Raw genomic sequence first — 23,989 nt, forward strand, 5'->3', positions numbered from 1 at the left:
CTCTTTGTTTTTGCGCTCGTTATAAGCAGCGACGTTTCGTGCGTGCGTGCGTGTGTCTCACTTTGGTTTGTCCAGCGGTTCTGGTTCCTTGCGGCCTCGTCCGACCGGATTGGCCTCGGCTTGCTCCAATGTCACCAGCTGGAGTTCCGCCTCCACCTTACCCTGCAAACACACACACACACACACACACACACATCATGCATCAAATAAGTAGTGACAGCTCGTGTTTTGCCGGTCGTATTGGAGCCTTCTTCCAAAATGCAATACAGTCCACCCCCGGCCCGCATACTGGCACATGCGATTCGAATTGTTCCCGTTTTCCATGAAAATAAAACCCATATGTAAATGTTTATCAGTGTTTGGTGGAGAATATTTTGGTTTTGAAAAAGAAAAAAAATGACCGCTGCATTTCAATGGTTGTCAATTATCCACAGCTTTTTCCAGTTTGTGTCCCTATCCTATATTTTCATTCCCTCCCCTCGAAATTCACCACACAAACACCATCATGGCAACATGTTTGTTTTTTTCCACATGAATTTCTTCCAAGTTGCCCCCAATTTGTTTTTTGGGGTTGTGAGCGAAAAAATGAATGCACGGTGGACCGCCGGGGACAGTGAGAGGCCCCGCTTACCAATTGCGAAAACCTGCGTATAATTGACATGCATTGGAAAAAATAACACACCCCAAAATCTTGAAAAATACACTGAAAATCATTTGCTGTATTGCATTTTGTAGTCGGGCTGCCAGAAGAAAGGCGCTGGGCTGACCGTGAGCAAGTGGACGTTTCCGTGGCTGTCGGTGAACCGGACGTCGTCCGTCTTCACGTTTTTCTTCTTCTTGTTTTGGTGGCGCTCGGCCTCGTGGCGCCGCAGGTCGTCGGGCGTCTGCAGGCGGGTGAGCGGCCACCAGCCCTTCAACTTCTTGCAGCGGAAGATGGAGGCCCGCGGGCCGGCGTGCTCCTTGGCCATCTGCGCCGTGCACTTGGCGGACGACTTGGCGCCGCGCACCATCTCGCTCAGACGCAGCTCCAACGAGCCTCCGGCAAACGAGCGCAAATTGTTGGTTGGTGGGGGGGGGGCGTTGTTGAACATGAGAAACGCAGCGACGTGCGTGACAACATCCAGCCCGCATTGCTTGCATTCAAACATTTTTGCGACGAGGGGTGCGCTCCAAAAATCCATTCGGGACTCTATCGATGTGGGCCTCTTAACCAGCCAAATAAGCAAATGAAATAAAATGGTAGGTAAAGTAATGTCAAATATCAGGATACGTATGGGTATGCGCATGTAACATACATGTTTTCCCGTCCAAAACGTAAGACTTTTGAGAGACTTTTCTTGAAAATCCTACACGCGTTTGTGTTGCCGGCCGGCTTTGTCTCACCAAGGAAGTCGTTGGCCGAGATGCGGTCGTAGTCCCAAATCTGCAGCGTGAGAACGGCTGGCTGGCGAAACTCAGACTCCTCCAGAGAGAAGAAAGACTCCTTGCGCTTGGACACCACCTCTTTCTTCAGCACACGCAACAACAACAAAAGCACAAATGAGCCACTGGCTTTGCGGCCTTTACTTCTCTACTTAAATGAAAAATTCTGTGCAATTGTGGTCTAAGTTTCATTAATAAATAAATACATAAACAATTTTATCAATCCTTCATCAAGCACGATAAATCGGATTCACTTATGGCAATCCAAGCTAGAACAGAACTTGAATTGTGGGATTTTTTTTTGCAGGAAGTGATGCCTTATTGGAAAGGGGAGCTGGCCCAGTGTTGCACTGAAAAATCAAGGAGAGTGCCCAACCATAATTTGTCATCCCACCACCACCTCCCCCGACAAAACACCTTTGCTCTATTCACTTCTCTACCACTAAGAAAATCAGTGCAATAGTGGTCTAAGCCCCCCCCCCCCCCCCCCCCCCCCCCACCTAAAAAAAAACATCACTTGACTGTCAAATGACGCGTATGACCTCGGTGGGCAGGTAGTCAAAGCGGAAAACAAATCTCCAGTTGAAGTTTCCCTCCCCGGTCAGCGAGTTGAAGTGGACGTCCGTCTCCTGCTTGTCGCTTTCCAGGCCTCGAATCCAACTGGAGGCAGTGAAAAAAATAATAATAATAAAAAAAAAAAATCGGCCAATCAGCAGCCATCTCAGCGAGCGCAACCAGAGCGCGCACCGCCCACCCTTTCACGTAGATGTCGGATGACGCGTTGCCGGTGAACGGGTTGACGTCGTCCAGGAAGACGTCATCCGTGTTCCAGATGATCACGCGCAGCTCGTACCTGTTAACGTGAAAAACAACAGCGTAGACATTTCAACTAGCGGTGCAGTGCTGGATGTCAAAACAAAAGGCCAGAGGAAACAAGTGCTAGAGTTCCAGATGTAGAAGACAAAAACAAGTCGCACAGTGATGGACGTTAAGAAAAATAAGCAAGCATTGCAGTGAGTGGTGAAGAAAAAAAAACAAGAGGTGGACTAATGGATGTAGGGCGGAAAAAGCGGCGTGCTTGATGAGGGAAAACAATGGGCTGCAAAGTATCAAATGAAGAAATAAAACAGTGTGGTGCTGGATACATGAAAAAAAAAGCAGTGGAAAGCTGGATGCAGGGGAAAAAAAGCAGTGCAGTGCCGGATTTAGAAAAAAAACAAGGGGGAGTGCTGAATATAGAATAAAAACAACCCGCAAAGTGCTGATTGTAGAAAAAAAATATTGAGGTGGATGTTGGGAACAAAAGCAAGCCAGGTGTGCTGGATGCAGGAAAAAACAACTCAAGCGGTGGTGTGCCAGTGCCAGATGGACAAAAAAACGAGGAGGACTACATGTGGGAAAAAAATGCTGGATGTAAAAAAAAACCCCAACAACATTGAGGTGTTGGATGTTGAGAAAAACAACATGCCACGGAGTGTCGGCTGTAGAAAAAAAGTGTTAGTGTGCTGGATGTAAAAAAAAAAAAAAACTAGCGGCAAAGTAGAAAAAATGTAGAAAAAAACTTTGAGGTGGCAGAAGTTGAAAAGAAAGCAACACAGATGTAAAAAAAAAAAAAAATCTAAAAACCAAATGCTGAGATACAAATGTGGTGGTGTGCCGGATGTAGGAAGAATAGTGCAGCTAATGCTGTGGCGCTCGATTGCTAAATGCTAACAAACGCAGACGTACTGGACGGGCAGTCGAGGTTTGATGTCCACAGGCGGCGGCGCCGGAACGTCCGTCGGGAACATGTCCACCCACATGTGGAGGTAGCCCTGCACAAGCACAAGCACAAGCACAAGCACGCGCACGCGCGCATGAGGCAATGCTGCGATGAGCGGTCGCCGCGCGCGGCTAACCTGCGGAAGTCCAGGCTTGTCGTGGTTGATGAGCGTGCGGATTTCCACGTGCTCGGGGACCAGCGCGATGGCTCCCGGGACAAACTCGCTCATCTGTTCCCAACGTCGCAGCACGCTAACGGCCGCGTGCTCCTCCACCGCCGCCTCCTCCTCGGCCGAACGCTCCGACTTCTTCAGCAAATCTAAGAACAAGCAAAACAAAATAATAACACAGACGCCCCATTGCTCAAAAATATCTGGCTTTTCTTTCGGGAACGGGCGAGTAGCGCCATTTCAAGGTATCGCGTTCTCTCCATGGCTACCGACACCACTCACCGGTGCCCCCTTGTGGCCGTTCTACAATCAGGAAGTAAATGGCACGCATGGCTGCCAGAAAGTGAACTGCTGCATCCACGTCAAGCCTCTCAAATGTTTCTCCAAGTACCGCAAGTGATCGCTTGGACGCTTTATGTGAATGCTTTGAGTGCATTATTAGGTCGTTGCTAGCCAAATGCAGATGTTGATTTGGCCACTCATTGGCCTGTAGGACGACCTTCTCCACTGCGGTATTTCACACCTTTACGGTGATTCCTTTCTACATTTACTCGCTTCATTTTGCAATTATTCAGTGGGTGAATGAGGTGTAGTTTTCCACAGGAAGGCAGCACAGGCAACGCGGCACTTTTCCTTTCTCGTCGTATTCCACATGTGAGTGCATGTGGCCTACTCACCTGCTGCCTCCTTTTTTGGACTTGTATGCATCAATATTTTGGAATATGAGTGGTATTTGATTTGTCCTCTGAATGGTCGAGTTATTTTAGTTGATCAAAATCCATTTTATAGTTTGCTTATTTTGAAGAGATGAAAATAAAACTATAACATATGTATATCGGTGACATTTCAATGGGAAAATCCGTTTTGACGTAGAAGCTGTGAGTGCGTGCAATCAAATGCGCCATCACAAAATCATACTGCAGCCCATGCATGTATGAAGCGACATATCAAATTGTCTCTGACAGCAGAGATGCACACCCACCCCTAACACAACCGTTTGTTTTGGGTTTTTGTCTTTCTTTTTTGTTTTGAAACCATTTTTTGTCAGGACACTTTTGACACCCGCAAACAAACATGTTAGCTGAGGCAAGTCCGCCAGAGCGCAGGATGCGGCCTCACCTTCCGGGACGGCATCTGCTGGGATCTTAAAGATCTTGTTGAGGACTTTGACCTCGGCCGGCCGATATTCTGGGGCCGGAATGCCGTTTTTCTTGCAGAGTTCGGACAGGATGACGGACGGCTTTTTTGCATCCCGCCAGGCGTTGTAACCCTCGCTGCGGGCAGACAGCAGAAAGGAGAGGCTCACTGTTCACCCTAAGCCTGAAGTTCCAGAATCCAGAATGGACGAAAGGACAAGAAGAAACACGAGCGAGTCAAACCACGGTGGAACAACACCAGCCGACCGAGGTGCTGAAATGTCGCTTGGCGCTGGACACTTCAGAGGCGAGCAACGGCCAAACTAACGCGTCGTAGTAGAGGGCCAGGCCGCAAGTGGCGCGGTGCCGGCTGTAGAATCGGTTCTCCAGGTCCACCCGCGTCTCCCCGATCACGTCGTCGGCGCCCACCATGTCGTGGTCCATCACCCTGACCAGCAGCTCCGTCTCCAGAGGGAAGGACAGCGTCAGTTCAAACACCCTGCCAGAAAAAACGCGCAACGCAGGGCTCAACTTCACCGAAGCGCAAAACAAGTGACGCATGAGGAAAGGGGAAAAAAGCAGCGAGGAGCCATACGTGGAACAATAAACAATTGATCTCGTGCTGGATGTGGGAAAAAAATCGTCTCGGGCGGGATGTCGACAAAAAAAAAAAACAAGCTATGGATTTCCAGCTACAGAAAAGGAGCAAACCACGGAGTCCTGAGTGTAGTCATACTCCCAAAATTCCTATTTTGGGGAGTATGACTGTGGGAAAGAAAAAGGCGGCGGTGGGTGGCGGGATGTTGGAGAAAAAAAAGCTGGCCACTCACTCTCCAAAGACGGGGTTGAGTTGTTTGGGGATGTAGCGGTCCTTGGTGTCTTGACTCTGCTGCCCAACGCGGAGCAGCAGGTACGGGTCCGACTTGCCGTTGGGGTCGGTGGGGGCCAGGTTGCTGGCCTGCAAGCACAGCAGCGGCGACACAACAAGCTCATTTGGGCTCCACGGGACTCCCGGCGCTCACCCCGTCCGTCTCTCTCTCCCTCCCTCCCTCCGTCCGTCCGTCCGTCCGTCCGCAGCGCAGCGCAGCGCAGCGCAGCGCAGCGCAGGAAAGACTTTTGATCACCTTGACGACGTAGATGCGAACCAGCACCTTCAGCGGCGAGTTTTGGGGGAGCCCCTTGGTGATCTGACACTTGACGTCGTCTTCGTCGTCCGAATCGATCGGGTAGACCAGGAAGGAACCCTGAGCGGAGAAAGTGGAACGGGCGAAAAATCCCAAATTCAGGAGACGATGCAATTCATGGAGAAATTGCGGGTGAAGGCAGAGAAGCTGAACGAAATGATTTGGAATGACATACAATGACCTGCAATGAGCACAACATGTTGACGTCGGAATTGGATAAATAATGTAGAAAGTAGAGGGACATGAAACATGAAATGAAGTTGAATGAATTTCTGGATTGTCATTGTAGAATTTGGAGAGACAAAATGTCGTTGAAGGAATAAGATGAGCAGTCAAAAGTTGGGAGGGTGTCATGTCATGTCATCTTCCAAACCGCTTATCCGAAACAGGGTCGCGGGGAGTTGCCGGAGCCTATCCCAGCCGTCAATGGGCGAAGGCAGACTACACCCCGAACTGGTCGCCAGCCAGTCGCAGGGCACATGGGAGGGTGTGAATTGGTCAAAAATGGGAAAATAAGATGAGAAGACAAAAAAAAAAAAAAAAAAAAAAGAATTTGGGGCTTTTATTTTGAAATTAGGAGGAAAACGTTTTTGGTTTTTTTTTTAGCTTTGATTTTGATTGGGAATGAATAGGGAATTTTTGGTGGGTCTTTTAGTGGTGAGAATGTTGCATTTTTGGGCTCTTTGTTGCGCGTCCGCTCCAATTGACGGCCTGGGGCCCCGCCCCGTCCCGCCCCGCACAAGAAAAGCACCGTCAAGGGACGAGGGCCCACCTTGTACTTTCCCATCAGACGCTCGTCCTCGTCTTCGTCGGCGTCCTCGCCGACGGCTCGGCCTTTGAACAGCGGGAAGATGTGCAGCCAGTCCTGGAACTGACTGAACTCCGACTCCAAGTCGCCCGCGTACAGCTGGACAGGGCATTTTTTTTCTCTCAAAAGGGACATTGTTTTGTGAAAGCGGTAAGAGTCAAAGAGTGTCGATGCGAACGAAACCTTGAGCGTGGCGATCTTCTTGCGCTTGGGAGGCTCCGTGGGCACCGCCAGCGCGTCCGCATCGCCGCCGCCTCCGTTTGCCGCATTTCTTCCCTCTGCCGGACGCAATCGTGGACTTGACAATCGGACACGGTAACCCGACGCGTCGCGCGTGTGTGAAACATTCTTTGGCGGCACACCTGTCTCTTGATCTTGTTCCTCCTCCTCCTCCTCCTCCTCCTCCTCCTCCTCTTTCTTCCTCAGCTCCTCAGCAGCCTGCAGACAAAGTCAAAAAGAAAAAAAAAGACACAAGGATAAAATGCGGAATGGAATTCGTCGCATCAGAAGATCCCAAGTATCGCGCTGACACTGATCTCCCCGAAGGTAGCGGATTTCACGTGCCTGGAATACACACTCTTTCAAGTTCCATTATCGTACCATACTTATCATCCATTTAATAGACTGTATGCGCCTGAAATGTACCATATTGACTCACAATTGACGGTCGTGTATGGACGGTACCTACCTTCTAGATATGCTATTTAACGCGTGTCTAATGCGCCATATTGGCATCCTATCGAATGTGCGGATGATCCACCTTTATGGAATGTGTCATCATCGCATGCAACAGAACATTCACTTGATATTCATTATCTAACAGCCCCCCGAATGAATCATTCTTACCTGATCGTAACGCACCTAAAATGGTCCAAATTGGCATCATATTTAAAGTATATATGCCGCAAATCTATCCACTCTTTCATGTATGTAAAAGCGCCCTATATTTTCGGCACGTGGCTTGCATTACGTGCTCCAAAAAAAACCAACAACAAAAAAAACAACCCCATCTGACCTGTTTCTCCAGCTCTTCCAGGGAGGCGTAGTACTTGGACCACCAGTCCAGCTCCTGGTTTTCCGGCACGTCCTCCTCCAGCTCGTCGTTGTCCTTCAGCAGCTTCTTCAGAGGAGCCTGCGTGCGTGCGTGCGTGCGTGCGTGCGCGCGCGCGTCAACAAAGGCGGCAAAGCAAAGAGGTGGTGAGCTTCAACTACAGCAGCCTGCACAACAGCATCAGCATTACGTTGATCGGCTTGATGGCGCCGTTGGGAACGCTCGACTCTTTGATGGACAGGTTGCCGAGTTTGATCTTCCTCAGCGACGTCAGTGTGCTGGTCTTGGCCGCAGTGCTCTTCTTCTTCTTCACTGGACGCACATGGGAAAATCCAAGCCCCCAGAAATGTTTTTGGGATCATTGCTGCGCCATGCCAAGCTATGCTGACAACAAGGGTCTCCGGATCTGAAAAGCTCTCATCATGGGTATTCATATGAGGTATCGGTCGTCATAACTTGCTGCAAAATAGATGATCACCAACAATGAAACAACAAAAATTGGGGGTGATCATCATTTGGACATAATGAGGAAGTAAGTATACATTTGCAAAGCTCTCTGTCTACTTCTTTTTTTTTTTTTTACCTTCATGGACCAAATATAACAAAAACATACTCGATGACCACATCATATGAGCGTATATTGACACAATAAGTTGAGATTCGGAACACCCTCATCATTACCTCTCACTGGAGCTATCACTCATACTCATACTTGGCTGCAAATAGTTGTTGTTCAGTTTGTGAGCTTTTCTACATTTTGGAAAAAAAACCAATACTTTTTGTTATTTTGTCATCACCGCTTGCCTGTGGTTTTCGGCTCTCGCTCTTGCTCTTGCTCATCCGGCTCGTCCCAGAGCTCGGGGGCGGCAAAGATCATGAGGCTCTGGACCACGTGAGTGCCCACCATGACCTGGCGTCCGAACGCCCTGCGCTCCACCGCGAACAGCGTCAGAGGCGGGTGCAGGTAGGCCTGCTCCGGCAGCTTCTGATTGACGACAGGCGACAGGCGACAGGCGACAGGCGACAGGCGACAGGCGACAGGCGACAGGCGACAGGCGACAGGCGACAGGCGACAGGCGACAGGCGACAGGCGACAGGCGACAGGCGACAGGCGACAGGCGACAGGCGACAGGCGACAGGCGACAGGCGACAGGCGACAGGCGACAGGCGACAGGCGACAGGCGACAGGCGACAGGCGACAGGCGACAGGCGACAGGCGACAGGGAGACGCCCAAACGTCAGTCGAGTTGGAGTCGGCGGGTGCCTGCCCTGCGCGCGTCAACTGACCACGTGGAGGAAGCGCACGGGCTCTTTGAAGTTGGCGTGGCTCTTGTAGCTCTCCAGCTCGTCGGACTCCAGCTGCTGTCCGGCGCACTCCACCTTCACCAGGGGGCGCTCCACCTCGAACAGCTGCACGCGCTTCAGATCGCGCAAGCCCCAGAACAGCACCTGCAAACACACCCGGTCGCGTCTCACCGTCTCGCCGTCTGGAACGAGCGCGTTTGGCCTATTGTCCGGTTGCACCTCAATTCTGAACTTCCTGAGGAGCGGTCGGACCCCCTGCGGGATGTCGTAGCAGCGCCGCTCTTGCAGGTAGGTCAGCTCCTGAGGGTCCACGCTCCCTGGGAGGGACGGCTGCCCGGCGGCACGTCACGACACGCAAGTCAAGCTTTTTGTCGGCTTCCAAACAATGTCCTCACAGCCGCAAAGCACACATTGTCTCTCTCTAGCGCAAAAAAGGGGCCGCCAAGTGGCCCAAATTCTGGTCCTTCGGTCGCAGAATATTCGCGAAGGGGTATCGTGGCGTTTTGCTGCGATCGTTTTCCCACGCAGACTTTTTTTCAGCAAAACTAGCAAAGCAATAAACGCGAGTAACCACACCTGTCAACCCCGGGCTGTGCTGAATCTTACAGAAGTTGGAATTTGCCCGTACATTTTGGGATTGAATCTTACACAGTATCTATATATAATCTTACACAGTGTTTATCGCTCAACTTTGCTCGTGAAAGTCGGACGAAGTTTGCAGTCGGAATCGCTAACGGACGCTCCAGATTAGAGCCCAAATGACGAGATCGGTCTAACAAAAACGACTTTTGCTTTTTTTTTCCTGTGCAAAAATTGGTATACGGCGTACACAATTTGAAATGATCAGAAAACGAATAAAATACGGGGAAAACGTACAAGTTGACAGGTATGGGATATCAATTCGGGCAAGTGCTCCCGCAGCCAGGGGGTACACATTTTGTCGGGGGTAAGTACTTTGGCACAACACCGGCCCATGAATCGTGAAAATCCACGTCGAATTGCCGCCCATTATAACTGCATTGAAGCAAAACTGCTTCTTTTGACCCCCCCCCCCCCCCCAAAAAAAAGTCTTGAACAAGCCAAAATAAAAGGCGTTTTGAAAGAAAAATGGGAGTTGCCCCATGGAAATGAAAAATGCAACAAAAAAATCTGCGAATCACCAGTATGCAAGCGCACAGCGAAGACGGGCGCAGGGCGCGGGGCGCGGAGCGCGGCGGGCATCACCTCGCCGAAGGATGAGTAGTCCAGCTCGATGAGCTCGAAGGCGGCCAGCAGCTCTCCGGCCGGCGTCCTGCCCATGCTGATGTCGTAGAAGCGCAGGCGGGGCTTCCGGTAGAGCGCCTCCACGGGTTTCAACTCGGGCTCGGCGTACGCTCGGCCCAGAGGCTTCGGGCTACCCTGGACGCATTTTCGGGAGTGGCCCGTTACGACTTCCGTCACTTCCGCCGTTGGCTTCTTCGCCCCTCGGCGACGAGCGTTACCACGGCGTCGTAGTCGAAGATGTGGATGATGACCAGCGGAGGGTCGTGGGCCAGGTCCTCCATCGTCCCCTCCAGAAGGACGCGGTCAAAGAGCAAACACTCGCACCATGCCGGGGACAGCGTGTCTGGCGACACCTGAGGCGCGCGCATCCAATGCCTGTCAACTTCTCTTTACATTTGTCTGACAATTGAGCTCAATACGTGGTGGAGAAGGCCGGCAAAAAAAAAGAACGGTTGTTTGTGGTCCTTCCTTACGTCATCATACGCGAATGTATTGACCAGGTCATGACAGTGATGGGTGGAATGGATGTCTCTTCGCGGCCTCTAATTTGACATGCCATTCCATGTGGTTTCTTGTACAAATGGATTTTGGACCCCACAACTTGTGACGTCATTTCTGGTCTTTACATCATAATACACGATTATACGGAGAAGATAGTTACGGAGCCGGAAAGCTCTCATCGTGGTCTTTAATTTGAGGTGTGACTCGATGTGGTTTGTTGCAAGTACATTTTGGCCCTGTACCTGTTCAAATTGAAAAAGCAAAACACGTGTCTGTCTCAACACAATCATATATGAGTATGTTGATAAAAGAATGACAGATCCGGAACGCTCTCCTTGCGGTCGTTCATTAGAGGTGCGACTCTATGTACTTTGTTGGAAAGAGATCTTTGACCATGTTAGTAGTCATCATCAAACTCAATTTTGGGTTCATGACTTCATAATATATGAGTATATTGGCAAGGTAATGGCAGATACGGAAAGCCCTTTCATTCGGCGTATTTGTCGCAAATGGTCTTTTGAACCTGTTAACTCTTTCAATTTGACACATTTTGATCACGCCATCGTCCTATCGACAAGTTGCTTCCAAATATGGAAAGCTCTCATTAAGTCTTTCGTTTGACACGCGACTGCAGGTGGTTTGCCGCATAGCAGTTGCAATTTTTGCGGAAAGCGCTCATCGCAAAGCAGCAGCAGCAGCAGCAACGCGGGCAACGTGCTGCAATTGCACTCACCTTGGTCACCTGACACTGCGTGGAGAAGAGCACCTTGGCAAAGGGATCCGAGAGGCCGTTGTGGTCGGCCGCCATTAAGCCGCGCGCTTCGTAGAGGTGGCAGCGCAGCTGGAAGTAGCGACTGTCTGAAAACGCAACAGACGTCGTGGAAAAATCAATACAATTGTGAAATACTTTGAAATTTCGTTTGCATTTTTTCTTAACCTTGAGTGATGACATTTCGTCCCTTTTTGCATTCATGCAATTAGATCAAATTTACTCTTGTGATATTTACATTTTTAAAAATCATGTGCTGAATCTTCATGAACATTTTTTATAAAATTTCCCCAAAATGATTGAAAATAAAATGTGTGAAATGATGTCATAGGTTTTCTTATTAGATTATTTAATAAATAGTAGTATGAAATGTCGCAACATTGGAATTGATTTACAAACATAAGCAATCCATGTGATCATTTTTCATTTAATTTTTGTGCATTTAAAGGAAAATATAAAGCTTGACACGTGACACATTTTCATTCACCTTCATTACATTTAAAAAATATTGAAAATAAAAATTGCGATTTAACCATTTTTACTTTAAATTAACATTTATTACAATTATTTTGAAAAACAGGATATGTAACATTGCAATTTATTCATGATTCTCAATAAAAAAAGGAATGCACCAATTTTTTATTCAACTTTTTTTTACATAAAAAAAAATCAAAGAAAAAGTGGGATATCCTGTATTTTTCAAATTTTTTTTTTTAATCATCTTTCACTATCTTGCACTATCTTTCAACACTGATACTTTCCATTTTATGAAGAGACTTTGCAGCTCCCCTGAACTTTGTGAAAGCCTCAGCGGGACTCACCCTGGCAGCACAGTCTGATGGGCATCCTCCTGGTTGGCGCGACGACCGCCGCCGCCGCCGCCGCCGCCGCCGCCGCCGCCACCGGCGCCGCCACCGGCGCCGCCACCGGCGCCGCCACCGGCGCCGCCACCGGCGCCCCCTGCAGCTCCTCCGGCTCCTCGTAGACGGGCAGGAACTCGTCCGGGAGCGAGGTGACGGCCTCCTTGCTGTACTTGGCCTGGCCCAGCCACAGGTACGCCTCCAGCTTGGCGAAGATCTCGCTGGTGGAACCCCCCGGAGACTAAAAGTCACAAGACCGTTGGATTGATGACAGGGCAAAGGATAGACTAGCGGTTCGTCCAAAAGGACTTGGCCGGACCTCCCCATGCCCGGAACGTTTGGAAAAGTTTGACTCGCCAACGTGAAATGTGTATTGTATTGTGTTGTGTTTGAGTTTGAAGCAGGCCGTTTCGGGGCCCATTTTGGCCATTTGCAGAGGTCCTTAAAAACAAACAAAAGGGTCCGGCGGGGAATTCTGTGAAAAGAAGCCAGCTTCATTTGGCAACATGGAATGCGGTATTCTGCCGTTTTCTCTTTCGAGCTGCCATTTGAGGTCGTCCACGACAATTGCGGTTTTAACGACAGACCTTCATGTAGAGCGCGGTGACCCGGCCGCAATCCCGCCCCCTCTGGTCCTCCACCAGTGAGAAGATGACGGAGTGGGCGGGGATCCTGACGTAGGCCAGTCGTTTGCTTCCGCTCAGCAACCACAGGAAGGCATCCGGGATGGTGTTCTGGGGCTGCTCTCAGGTCAGAGGGCGTCAACGCTCATTCAAACCGCGTTCGCGTATTCTGAAGACGGCAGCGGACGTGACTTTGGCCACCATGTACCTCTTTGGCCAGGTGTCGAAGTTTGCTCAGGAGTTTTTTGACGTCCGTCACTTGCTGTCTGAGCGTCCGCCTGCTTATCCTCCGCCTGAGCCGCGCGGCCCGCCTGGCCGCCATCAACTGCCCATCGTTAGAGAGCGGTTAGCACTTCATTGAATTTGGATCAATTTGGTCAAATTTGACACACAACAACCTCATTTGTGGGAGAATATTGACAAACTAACCACAAATCCACAAAGTTGCTCATGAAATTCCATTTGAGGTACTTTGCTGCAAATCTGCAGCATTTTGCTACTTTTACTGTTTTTTTGCCGTTGCATCATCAGATTAGGGTCTTATTAACAATTAATTAATGACGATGGATCGGCAAAGCGCTCGTCACGACTTTTCATTTAGGATATGACTCTGCAAATGGATTTTTGACCGCCTTCGTCGTTCAAGTTGATCATCGTTCATTTTTGGACATAACATTGTCACAGAAAGGTAGATCAACAATATAGTATGCGAAAAGCTCTCGTTATGATCTTTCATTTGAGGTATGACGGCGTGTACTTTACAAACATTTCTCACCCTCTTAACAAAAGAAAAGAGAGAGAAAAAAAGAGCGCCTCACCAAATTCTTCTTGATGAAGTCTTTTCTGCGTGCGTCCAGATTGTTGGGACGAAACTGAGCGCGCCGGTCCGAGAACAGTCTGAACTGTCTTTTTTTTTGAACCACGGAGAAAAAACAAAGACATTTGTTGGGAAAAAAAAGCCCATCGTTTTTGGATGAACCTCATGAGCGCTCACTGACTTGCAGGAGGTGACCAGCTCCAGGAGCACGTGGACCAGACGCTCCTTCACCTTGGTGCGAGGCCTCCGCTCGAGACGCTCCACCTCGTCCAGACCCGTCTCCTGAAGTGGGCCCGCATGAGTGCCGCGCATTACGCCAACGATCCCGGCGTCAACCCGGCGGCCGGCTCGGCCCGTGTCGCCTCACCAGCCTGTCGGCCATCTTGCTGAGCCAGTTGGCCTGGTACAGACGGAAGCTGTGGTCTTCAAATTGACTCCAGACAAACAAACACGGCTTGTGTTTCTCCCAGGGGGCCTGCAGGGGGATGCACTGGAACGACCTGGCGCACGGGGGCGGACACAAGTGCCACGTACTCTTAGTGACCCAGGGGGCGATACGTGTGAGCAACGCCACACGCAACAAGTTGCACACAGGCGACAAGCGCCTCAATGAGACACAGGCGAGGCGGACGTGAGACCGGAGACGGTTGACGAGCATGTTGCGCACGGGGCTGCGCACGCGTTTGTCACAGGTAACGCCATTGTCGGACACAGGTGACGAGCAGGTTAAACACGGGCCGGATCGAGGTGACACTGATCCATGAGATGCAAGCGAGACTCGGTCGCGACACGGGTCAACCTCAGGTCGGCCTCGCTCCCGCCGAGCAGCGCGGTCGGCTTCGGTTGCGTAACGCGCGCCTCGTGACTTGATGGCAACGCGGCCGCGGGCGACGGACCCGCGCGAGTCCTTACCGGTCGTATTCGGTGGGCTGCGGTCTCATGGGCTCGGACACGGATCTGTTCTCGGGCTCCGGGCTCAGCACCGCCGCCCTCTCCGGTTCTTCCTCCGACTCCAGGAGGCCTTGCGCCTCCTCGCTGAGATCCTCCCGGCTTCGCCGCAGCTCCTCCCGGCTTCGCCGCAGCTCCTCCCGGCTTCGCCGCAGCTCCTCCCGGCTTTGGCTCTTCTGGGATCTCCCGGCTTTCACCGCCTTACCGCGATTTCCTGCCGGGAACGCCGCAATTGACAATTCGGGGTGTTGATGGTACCGCGCTGCTGTTTGTTCCGTCATTACGCAGGTGTTCTTTTTTTTACCTATGGAAAGCTCAAAGGTCACGGGCCCGGTGCCTACAGACGGATCCATCATGGTGACTTCAAACAAAGACGCAAAGAGCAGAAAGTCTTCTCTCTCGCCCAGGAAACCCTGAAGAAAAAAAGCATCCGTTTACACCTGTCGCAGCTCTGTGCCGTGGTGTACCTCAAAGCTCTGTCCTCAGTCCCCGTCGATAAGAATCGCATTCATGTTTGCGTTCAAATGTAGTTCTTTTGAAAGATGGAAGTGAGTTCATTTTGCCGGCACTGACCTCGGGCAGCGGGTGAATCTCCTCCACATCCACGGTCACCGCCTCTGGAACTTCCACCGCCGCCTCCCCGGACTCGTCGCCTAATCGGCCGGAAGCTACGTGCGAAAATTGTGTGGGTCATTGGGCGGTTTTAAGAATCTTCCTTCTGGCCAATCAGAGCCTCGATAAGCAAATACTCAAATGGGGGGGGGGAACAGAGTGAAATGTTTTCAGGCATGTCGGAATAATTTGGCGTTAATGTTTACCTTTTACTTCCTCTGATTGCTTTTTGGTTTACTTGTGTTGTGTCAATTGAGCTGCTCACCTTCCTTCCTCTTCTCCTCCTTCTTGCTGCCTCGCTTCTTCCTCAGTCCCAACCTGCCCAGCGTTCCTTTCACCTTCTTCAACAAAATCACACAAAGGCCGAGTCACAGCAGCGGACTGACCAGTCCGCAAGAGCATCCCGATGGATGACAACGGAGTCCAGTACCATCGCCAGCGGAGCCAAGCTGGAGTCTGTGGCGACGGCGGATGGTGAGGAGTAAATCTCCACGGACAGCGCCAGGAGGATTCGACCGCGGTAGAAGATTCCCTCTCCGAGGCCCTGGTTCAAAGCCTGGCAAAGACAACGAACGCTAGTCCGGCGTTTGGATCGGTCTGATTTGTCTGTTCGCGGGACGTTTGGGAGAACGGCCATTGAGGCGGGCGGTTCCACAAAGGCTTACCTGGTGGACGTCTCCGAGGGTGGAGTTCCGAGGAGACCCGTATAGATTGACCCAGCACGGTCCAAAGGTGGGGTTAAAACCTGCGGACGGACTTGTTAAAGAGAACGAGGAGGAGAATAGAGCAGTTTCCGGCTGGTACCGTTCCTCGTGGGGTCTGAAATCTGCCGCAGGTCCAGGAAGTGCGTGGCCAGAGCGATGTCCCCCATCTTGGCGTCGTCGAGGACCTGGACTCTGATGCGCTGGGCTAGAGGAGGAAACTGCTCGATGAAGGAGATCTCCTCATTCCAAACCGGACAGCTGGTGGCACTGGCGACGGACGTCTCCCCCTAAGGGGGGCACCGGCCCACTTTGAAGCCAAGCTTGCGGACCTGAACAGTGCCAGTGTCTGCTGCCAGTGTACCTGTTGTCCAGCAAATGTGACTTGGACGTAAGGATCAATGAAGACCCTTCGGTCAGTGACTTTGGACATTTTGGCCATCAAGCCCGCGTCCATGGCGGGCAGGCCCTCTGCCTTGTAGAGCCGCACCCGAAATCGAGCCCAAGGGCGCTCGGACGGCATACCGCGAGGAAGCATCAGATTTCTGCGAGGAACACATTCAGTTAAGACCGCGTGAGAGAAACTTCTCTTCGAGTCGGCACCTTCCATCCGGCTAGTTTCCACCGTTCAAATTTGCTAGCCATCAAGCAGAATGTTGAGGAGAAGATTGACTTTGAAAGACCCCCCGCCCCAAATGACCAAAATGAGCCTAACTGTTACGTTTGGGCTTTTTTTACCTTTGTTTTCTCAGTATTTCTGTGTCTGTCTCGTCAATGATTGTGTCCACCTGTCCGCCTTCCACCCCTTTGTGTTAGCCAATCAGCTCCCTCCTACCTTGTGCTTCTCGTTGTCTTGTCACTATGCTTGTATTTAAGTTCCTAGTTTTTGTTCGGTCCTTGTCCGATCATTGTCGCTGTTGGGTTTTTTTTGTACCTCCCGGTGTTATCTCCTAGGGTTTCTTTGCTACTTTGAGTTTTGGACACTTCAAGATTTGTTTGTCCTCGTTTTTGTTGATAAATACTTTCTTCAGTACCCCCTGCTTCTCCTGCCTCCCTGCATTTGGGTCCCCCATCCCGGAAACATGACACTAACTTGGCAGCTTTGAGCAAAAATGGAACAACTCCATGAATTCTTGAGACTGATTTGGGGAGTCTACTCGTGGTAGACAGGCCAACCAAATTCCACGCCGCTGATTGAAGCCGCCTTTAGGGACTGAATTTTCAAAATATAAGGCCTGGACAAGTTGGTTGTCTGAAAATGGGCCAAAATGAGGCCAAAAAGGCAGCTTCAAGCGAAAGTAGCAGACTCCCTGCTTTTTTCTGGGTTTACTTAAGATAGCTACAGTATGTCTACCAAATGTGAAATCAGCTGCGAGGGCCGAATTGTCCAAATATTCCGGTCGGCCAAGTTGGCTTTGGATGGACCCCCCGGAAATGTCCAAGATGGCCAAATGTTCTGACATAATGCGGATGAACCGACTTGTCGATGTCCTCGTTGGCGCCGGGCTTGGCGGGCGACGAGCCGGGGGCGTTCGGAGCCTCGCCCTTCATCAGCACGCTGAGGGTGGCCTTGACGTAGCCCTTGGCCCCCGATCGGGTGTCGGCCGGGTCGGTGAGCGGGGCCCACTTCTGGTAGAAGCGGTGCTCTGCAAAGGAGTTAGTTTGGCCGACGTCCGGGAGCGCAGGGCGCGCCGCGGCGGTTTGACAGTACCTGGCTCGCGGAAGACGGTGGCGATGTCGATCTTGAAGGTTCCCACGTGGCTCATGAGGAAGGCCAGCGTTCGGCGGTGGTACACCTGCAAGGGCGGGCGGTGCGGGACGCTTTGGGTGGCCTGTTGCCAGGGAAAGGAGCCAGCGATGACGGGGGGGGACTGACCTTGAACTCGATAACCTTGTCAAAGAGAACCTCTGGCGTCTCACGGAACTCAAATTGGAAGTTCTGCAAGAGGAATTGAGCACAACGTTTTGTCCCGGATTAGTGCATCACAACGTTGCAACGTCTTCTAGTGCAGGGTGTTGTTGTTGCTTAAGCAGGCCTTTCACGGTCTTCCGGCGCGCCTTTGCGTACTTCGTTGTAAAAGGGACAGTTGGTGGACTTTTGCGTGGCCGTGTGTTTCTTGTGCTCTCCCACTCGGATGAAGACGGCCGGGTTGATGTTGACGCCCGCCAGTTTCTGAGCTTCCAGGATGCTGACGTTCACCTGCAATCGCCCAATCGGACATGTTGACGGCTGCACACCCGCCGGCAGATTTCCTCAAAGGCCGAGCAGAGCGGGCTCTTCTTTCAGCCCTCTGATAAGACAACTTTTACGTCTTCATTCGATGGATGCAGAACCTCTCGAAAGCACGACCTCGCCGAGCGGCAGGGGCGGAGCTATGGGTGGGCCCGCCGGCCAGATTGACAGACTGCCCACCCGGTGAGACTCATGAAAAAAGATGTATTTTTTTTGTAAATTATGAAATTGAAACCAACCAACATCTACTCAACTAGAAAAACAAAGCGACGAACAAAGCAGCTGACCCCAAAGAACAAATGAACCGACTAAGAAACTAAGTGGACACAAAACGAAATGAATGGCTAGTTTTGAAATGAATGGCGATTATGTCACCTACGGCCATTATTTTGGCCCTGATCAATGACGTTCCAACGTCAGACAGTGTTTCAAAGGTTCCTTTTGAGCTACCGCTCCTGCATTGAGGCCTTCCTTTAGTCCTGAGTAGTTCATTAGCGCAAATTGAAACTCAGACTTGTGAAAGGTACCCCACTTTGGAGTCTCTTGCTCTTTGTGGCATTCTTACCTGGAAACTTTCAACTTTGGGTACGGCTGCGGCGACATGCCTGGACAGCGGCCTGGAACGACTACACACACACGCGCGCGCACACACACACGCTTCTTTACTATAAAGATCTTTGCTCATCTGTCGATGGCAGCGATGTCAAGTAGCAGGCACGACAATTCAAGTCTCATCCGCTCGAGGGCAGAACCTGCGCATTGACTTCCAAAAGGACATTTCCATTGAGCGCGACAAGCACACAGATGCAAAATGAGAACGCTCTAGGCGACCTCATCAAGGGAGTGAAGACCATATCGGGCGCCTCCGTGTCCAGCGGGTCGTCTTCGTCTTCCTCGTCATCGTCATAGTCGAGTAAGTCGTCGTCGTCGTCGTCCAGGTCGCCCTGGGCGCGGATGAGGCTGCGTCCCAGATGTCGGGCCTCCCTCTCCAGCTCCCTCTCCGGACGAGTCAACATCTGAGGGCTGGGGCGGGATAACCCGGATTGGTTTTGGCGTCGCCGCGCGAGTGTCAGCTGAAGTCGAGCCTCACCTCTCATCATCTTCAAAGGCTTCGTTCTGGAAGCCCGCAGGTGAGCTGAGCGACAAAAAAGAAACACGCACAAAATTAGAGTGGATTAGACTAACTAACTAAAGCATCTCAAAATGAACTAAGCAACTAACGCAACGACCAACTTGCTTGTTAACGAATTAACCAACACGCACAAACGAACTCACTCGCGCACTCACAAAAGAACAGACTAACAAACAAATGAAACAACTAACAAAAACACTGATGAAACAACTAAAGACCAAATCAACTAACAAATGGAGCAACTAATGAAACAGCCAACTTTCTTACAGAACAACTAACTCACTCACTCACTCACTCACTAACTAACTAAATAAACGAAAGAATAACCTAACAGACACAGTACCAAGGAACCAAAGAACCTACTCGCAAAAAAATCATGAATTAACAATTTAAGTGGCTAACTAAATAAAGGTGTAAATAAATAAACCAAAAACATCATAAAGGGTGAAAAAGAAACACCTAAATTTAACAAACCAGTCAACTCACTAATCAATGAAAGAACTAACAAACAAACTGACTAAATGACTGATTAGCAAAGACTGGCGAAAGAATGAGCTAAACAACTGACATATACTAACAAATCAACTCAACAAATAACTAACAAAACAACTAACACACTGCGACAAATGAACTGAACAAATAATGAGCTAATTGATGAATCCATTCACAAGCTAACTAAGCAACAAACCAGCCAATCAACCGAGAAACTAACCAACCAACTGACTCAACTTAGGACTAAAGGAACATGAATGTGCTTGTGTGACAGGTGCCACTTGCCCAAAGATGATTTTGCAGTAGTGGGCTACCCGCCCACGCCCATCAGATAAGCCAGATGCCAAGAAAAAGTGTGTGCGCAAGACGTCCGCCTAGCAACAAGTGACCTCACACATGTGCATCCAACCAGAGCCTTTCTGGCCTTTCTGGCTTTTCTGGCTGTTTTTTTTTGGGGGGGTTGACTTCTTACTCGTCTTTGAGCTCCACTCTGATGAAGTCGTGGCCCTCCCATCCTCCTGCGGCGCCCTCCACTGGATTGTAGCGCACATCCAACTCCACGTAGACCTACTCCAGGGACACCCACGTGATTCCACGCGCGCGCGCGCACGCACGTCGACTCGCGCAGGCACACTCACGTCAGTCAGGAGATGGTTGCCATCGGTGAGTGGTTCCCGTAGCAACAGCCTCCCCGATGTAACGATGTGCTCGAGGCCCACCGCCAGCTTGCCCAGCAGTCTACGCGCACATAAACAAACACACGCATCATGCACACGAGCGCACGCACGTGTGACCAGTGTGCGGGGTTACTAACTAACCAACCAACCAACCAACCAACTAACTAACTAACTAACTAACTAACTAACTACCCACTCTGCAAACTGACAAACCTACCACACATCACATTGAGTTCATCAACTCATTAACTAACAATGAATAAACAATAAACTAAGAAACCTGTGACCCAACTAACTAACCACGAGTAATGAATCAGTAAACTGATCAACCAACTATTTAATCAGCAAAATGAGTAACTAACTAACAAACATCAACTGACTGACTAACGTACTAACAATGAATCAAGTCAACAATAAACTAACAAACCAGACTCAACCAACCACCTAACCAACGGGTCAGCAAGTAAGTAAGTAAGTAAGTAAGCAAGTAAGTAACTAACTAAGCGACTGACAAGCTAATAAAGTAACTATAGCAAAATAACAGACACAACGAAACATGCGCCAACCAACATCTAAACAATGAAAGCAAAGAAAGTGACTATAGCTGACAATCAACTATAACAACAAACTAGCTGACAAAGTAAAAGTATTATTAAGTTACTTATTCCTTATTAAGTAAATTAAATTACTATTACTAATATTGTTGTGTCATGTGATGTGTTTGTGTGAGTGTGCGCGCGCGCGCGCGCGCGTGTGTGTGCGTGTGTGTGTGTGTGTGTTACCTGTTGGAGAAGACTTTACTGAAGTTGTAAACTCTGATGGTCAACACTTCATGTCGGATGACTTTTCCGTAGTGAGGCCAACGGAAAGACTGCATGCGCACACACACACACACACACACACCCACACACACACACGCACACACGCACGCACACACGCACACACGCACGCGGTGAACGTGAACGTGTAAAAATATCACAATGATCATTTTTTCAACACAACAGCCAGGGCGGGAGAGGTGACGTCATCTTATTGTCCGATCGCGGGCATTTGCGGCATCGTGTGTCATGCGTCCCAAAAAAAAAAAAGAAAAAAAGGCAGCTGCAGCTGCACGTGTCCACGCACTCCGATGCTGGATTCTGGATCCAGTTCATTGCGGATCAATTCCACATCATCCGACCCTGACTGCATGCTGGGATGCGACATGCATGCGCCACTTGAGATTTAGCGGGGTCTCTCTGTGTGAAAGGGACGACGCGGGACGCCCGTGTCATAGTCGCGCACAAGCAGTAGAAGAACAACAACTTGAGGCATTTCGTGTGTGTTGAAGGAGCGGTGGGGTGCGTGCGTGCGTGCGTGCGTGCGCCTGCGTGTGCGGGTGTGTGTGTGTGTTTGGGTAGCAAGTACTTTCCTGTCAGTGCACTGAAACAGTTTCACTCAGAAGCTGACAATTCGCTTTTTTCCTGACAAATAACTGTGTGTGTGACAAGAAGAAGACGCGCTGCTTGACGTCATCACTCGCCTCCGCTCTGATTGGACTGACCTCGTTGAAGACGGCCACGCCGTCACTGCTGTGCACCACTCTGGTTTTCTGGGTGAATCCTGCCGGATGGACAGCGACAAAAGTTGCTCTTAAAGAATCAAGTTGGAGTTGCGCAAGAAAAAAAAAAAGATGGAATAAATTGTGGTATTTGTTTTTTTCGAAAAAAAAAAAACATTTCCCCAAGAATACGTTTTCAGATGAAAAAAGTATTCTTTTTTGATATAGGTATTGACATTTTTGAGTCGTTATATAAAATCAAAACGAAAGATCTTAACCCCGTTTTTTAAACTGGATTTTAGAGAATTTCCGCTTGGGACTGCGGACTTCACTTCTGTTGGCAGCTTAGCCATTTGCATGCAGCATAACAGCTAAATACTGATGCAGCATGTTTGCTTGGAGGGTTCCACTCAAGAAGAAACCAATATTTGATATAGGGAAACAGTTCCCTGGCGGAAGATTCAGAATTGAAGGTGAGAAGGAGGAAATTAAGCAAGCATTTTTTTTTTTTCTTTCCAAAAAATGCATGTGGAGCAGTGGTTCCCTCACGCATCCAAGTCGTTTTTGTTTTTCTTGCAGGCATACAGGCAACTAACCTCTGAAGTAGAGCTCCACTCTCCGCTGGGCTCCTCCCGGCAGGTTGGAGACCTTCCTTACGTTCACGCTGATGGACATGGCGAAGGCCCACGATAACGTCTACATGTCTCCGGGTGTCAACATCTGCTCACAGCCACACATGCGCGTCGCACTTTGGTGTTGGCGTGTCGGTTACGGTTGTTCGTTCCTGTCCAATGTCATGTTTGACCAGGCAACGATACTCGACTGGCTTGACTAGTTTCCTCCTTTGACTACGCACACATACACGCACGCACACACGCACAACACACACACACACGCGCGCACGCGCGCACTGCAAACATGACATGTAAGTAATCGTCAAAGTGGAACACAATCTCTTCTGTGATTCTGCTGAATTTCCAGTTATTCCATTTTTATTATTAATTTTTTATTATTATTATTATTATTATTATTATTTATTGTCCGTAGGAAAAACGGTAATGCAAAGTAAATGACGCTGTAATTGTGCAATAGAATTCTAATCAAGAAACATTATGGGAGTAATTGTAGCGTTTTTTACAAGAATGTCATATTTTCTCAAAATAGAAAATTGTAATCTTTTGATAGTAGTCATGCTGTCATGTAGCAAAAAACAATAAGAATTTTATTTTGTGGAAAGACGACCCAATCCTATCAAAACTAAGCCAAAAATGCAACACGTAGAGGGTGAAAAAAAAAAAAGCTTACTTTTGTCTAGGAACAAATGTACAGTTTTAGAGGAAGAAAGTTTTATGGTTTCGTTAATTAAGATTAAAATATTCATCCATCCATCCATTATCGATACCGCTTGTCCTCACAAGGGTCGCGGCCGTGCCGGAGCCTATCCCAGCTGTCTTCGGGCAGTAGGCGGGGGACACCCCGAATTGGTTGCCGGCCAATCGCAGGGCACACAGAGACAAACAAACGTCCGCACTCACAATCACACCTAGGGGCAATTTAGACAGTCCAATCAACTTACCATGCATGCTTTTGGAATGTGGGAGGAAACCGGAGTACCCGGAGGAAACCCACGCAGGCGCGGGGAGAACATGCAAACTCCACACAGGGAGGCCGGAGCCGGGATCGAACCCACCACCTCTGAACTGTGAGGCGGACGTGCTAACCAGTCGACCACACCTGCCACCTGATTAAAATAAAATCTTAATATTTATTTTTTCTTGTCTTTCTACTATTTGGGGAGAAAAAGCCATTTTTTTAGGTGAAAAAGTTGGATATTTAAGATGCAAAAAGACAGCGTTTTTTGGGAAAACACAAAATGTTGCACGTACATACATGGTACTCCATAAGATTGATCCGGCTGTTTTTTTTTTAAATCATGAATAAAAATGCATTTCTTATATATTGAACAGGTTGATAAAAATAATTG

The 23,989-nt window shown here is 49.6% G+C and overlaps 1 protein-coding gene and 1 long non-coding RNA gene across 10 annotated transcripts in view; one reads left to right on the forward strand and one right to left on the reverse strand.

Moving 5' to 3' along the window:
• The window catches only part of LOC147142751 (uncharacterized), a 5,785-nt gene extending 4,144 nt beyond the window's left edge, over window positions 1-1,641 (forward strand). For all 3 annotated transcript variants that reach the window (XR_015088030.1, XR_015088032.1, XR_015088031.1), the window contains one exon: window positions 736-1,641. This is a non-coding gene — a long non-coding RNA (uncharacterized LOC147142751). The remainder of the gene's footprint in view (window positions 1-735) is intronic.
• The window catches only part of fer1l4 (fer-1 like family member 4), a 24,053-nt gene extending 370 nt beyond the window's left edge, over window positions 1-23,683 (reverse strand). The window contains exons 1-48 of one of the 7 annotated variants that reach the window (XM_086039617.1): window positions 22,602-23,659; window positions 22,009-22,067; window positions 21,248-21,336; window positions 20,427-20,526; window positions 20,261-20,355; window positions 19,255-19,299; window positions 18,996-19,187; window positions 18,730-18,790; window positions 18,000-18,131; window positions 17,808-17,870; window positions 17,643-17,727; window positions 17,412-17,577; window positions 16,296-16,476; window positions 16,035-16,221; window positions 15,896-15,975; window positions 15,661-15,786; window positions 15,496-15,571; window positions 15,192-15,286; window positions 14,923-15,031; window positions 14,583-14,832; window positions 14,038-14,170; window positions 13,852-13,952; window positions 13,672-13,759; window positions 13,062-13,178; window positions 12,818-12,970; window positions 12,301-12,471; window positions 12,192-12,261; window positions 11,335-11,459; window positions 10,319-10,453; window positions 10,062-10,235; window positions 8,820-9,167; window positions 8,337-8,517; window positions 7,723-7,844; window positions 7,497-7,613; window positions 6,844-6,919; window positions 6,665-6,759; window positions 6,446-6,580; window positions 5,614-5,733; window positions 5,320-5,447; window positions 4,818-4,988; window positions 4,473-4,627; window positions 3,321-3,502; window positions 3,151-3,236; window positions 2,177-2,275; window positions 1,965-2,082; window positions 1,384-1,507; window positions 768-1,036; window positions 62-162 (exon numbers count right to left, since the gene is read on the reverse strand). In XM_086039617.1, the coding sequence (XP_085895743.1) occupies window positions 62-162; window positions 768-1,036; window positions 1,384-1,507; window positions 1,965-2,082; window positions 2,177-2,275; window positions 3,151-3,236; window positions 3,321-3,502; window positions 4,473-4,627; window positions 4,818-4,988; window positions 5,320-5,447; window positions 5,614-5,733; window positions 6,446-6,580; window positions 6,665-6,759; window positions 6,844-6,919; window positions 7,497-7,613; window positions 7,723-7,844; window positions 8,337-8,517; window positions 8,820-9,167; window positions 10,062-10,235; window positions 10,319-10,453; window positions 11,335-11,459; window positions 12,192-12,261; window positions 12,301-12,471; window positions 12,818-12,970; window positions 13,062-13,178; window positions 13,672-13,759; window positions 13,852-13,952; window positions 14,038-14,170; window positions 14,583-14,832; window positions 14,923-15,031; window positions 15,192-15,286; window positions 15,496-15,571; window positions 15,661-15,786; window positions 15,896-15,975; window positions 16,035-16,221; window positions 16,296-16,476; window positions 17,412-17,577; window positions 17,643-17,727; window positions 17,808-17,870; window positions 18,000-18,131; window positions 18,730-18,790; window positions 18,996-19,187; window positions 19,255-19,299; window positions 20,261-20,355; window positions 20,427-20,526; window positions 21,248-21,336; window positions 22,009-22,067; window positions 22,602-22,680 (6,164 nt within the window). In that variant the 5' untranslated portion in view covers window positions 22,681-23,659. Of the gene's footprint in view, window positions 1-61; window positions 163-767; window positions 1,037-1,383; window positions 1,508-1,964; window positions 2,083-2,176; window positions 2,276-3,150; window positions 3,237-3,320; window positions 3,503-4,472; window positions 4,674-4,732; window positions 4,989-5,319; window positions 5,448-5,613; window positions 5,734-6,445; window positions 6,581-6,664; window positions 6,760-6,843; window positions 6,920-7,496; window positions 7,614-7,722; window positions 7,845-8,336; window positions 8,518-8,819; window positions 9,168-10,061; window positions 10,236-10,318; window positions 10,454-11,334; window positions 11,460-12,191; window positions 12,472-12,817; window positions 12,971-13,061; window positions 13,179-13,671; window positions 13,760-13,851; window positions 13,953-14,037; window positions 14,171-14,582; window positions 14,833-14,922; window positions 15,032-15,191; window positions 15,287-15,495; window positions 15,572-15,660; window positions 15,787-15,895; window positions 15,976-16,034; window positions 16,222-16,295; window positions 16,477-17,411; window positions 17,578-17,642; window positions 17,728-17,807; window positions 17,871-17,999; window positions 18,132-18,729; window positions 18,791-18,995; window positions 19,188-19,254; window positions 19,300-20,260; window positions 20,356-20,426; window positions 20,527-21,247; window positions 21,931-22,008; window positions 22,068-22,601 lie in introns of those variants that run through there. The other 6 variants (XM_086039623.1, XM_086039616.1, XM_086039618.1 and 3 more) reach the window with 6 other exon arrangements.
• Between the last annotated feature and the right edge of the window lie 306 nt (window positions 23,684-23,989).

This window comes from Filicampus tigris, chromosome 9 (genome assembly GCF_054856515.1).
Source record: "Filicampus tigris isolate MCC_2025a chromosome 9, RoL_Ftig_1.0, whole genome shotgun sequence".
In the NCBI taxonomy this organism is placed as follows: Eukaryota; Metazoa; Chordata; class Actinopteri; order Syngnathiformes; family Syngnathidae; genus Filicampus; species Filicampus tigris.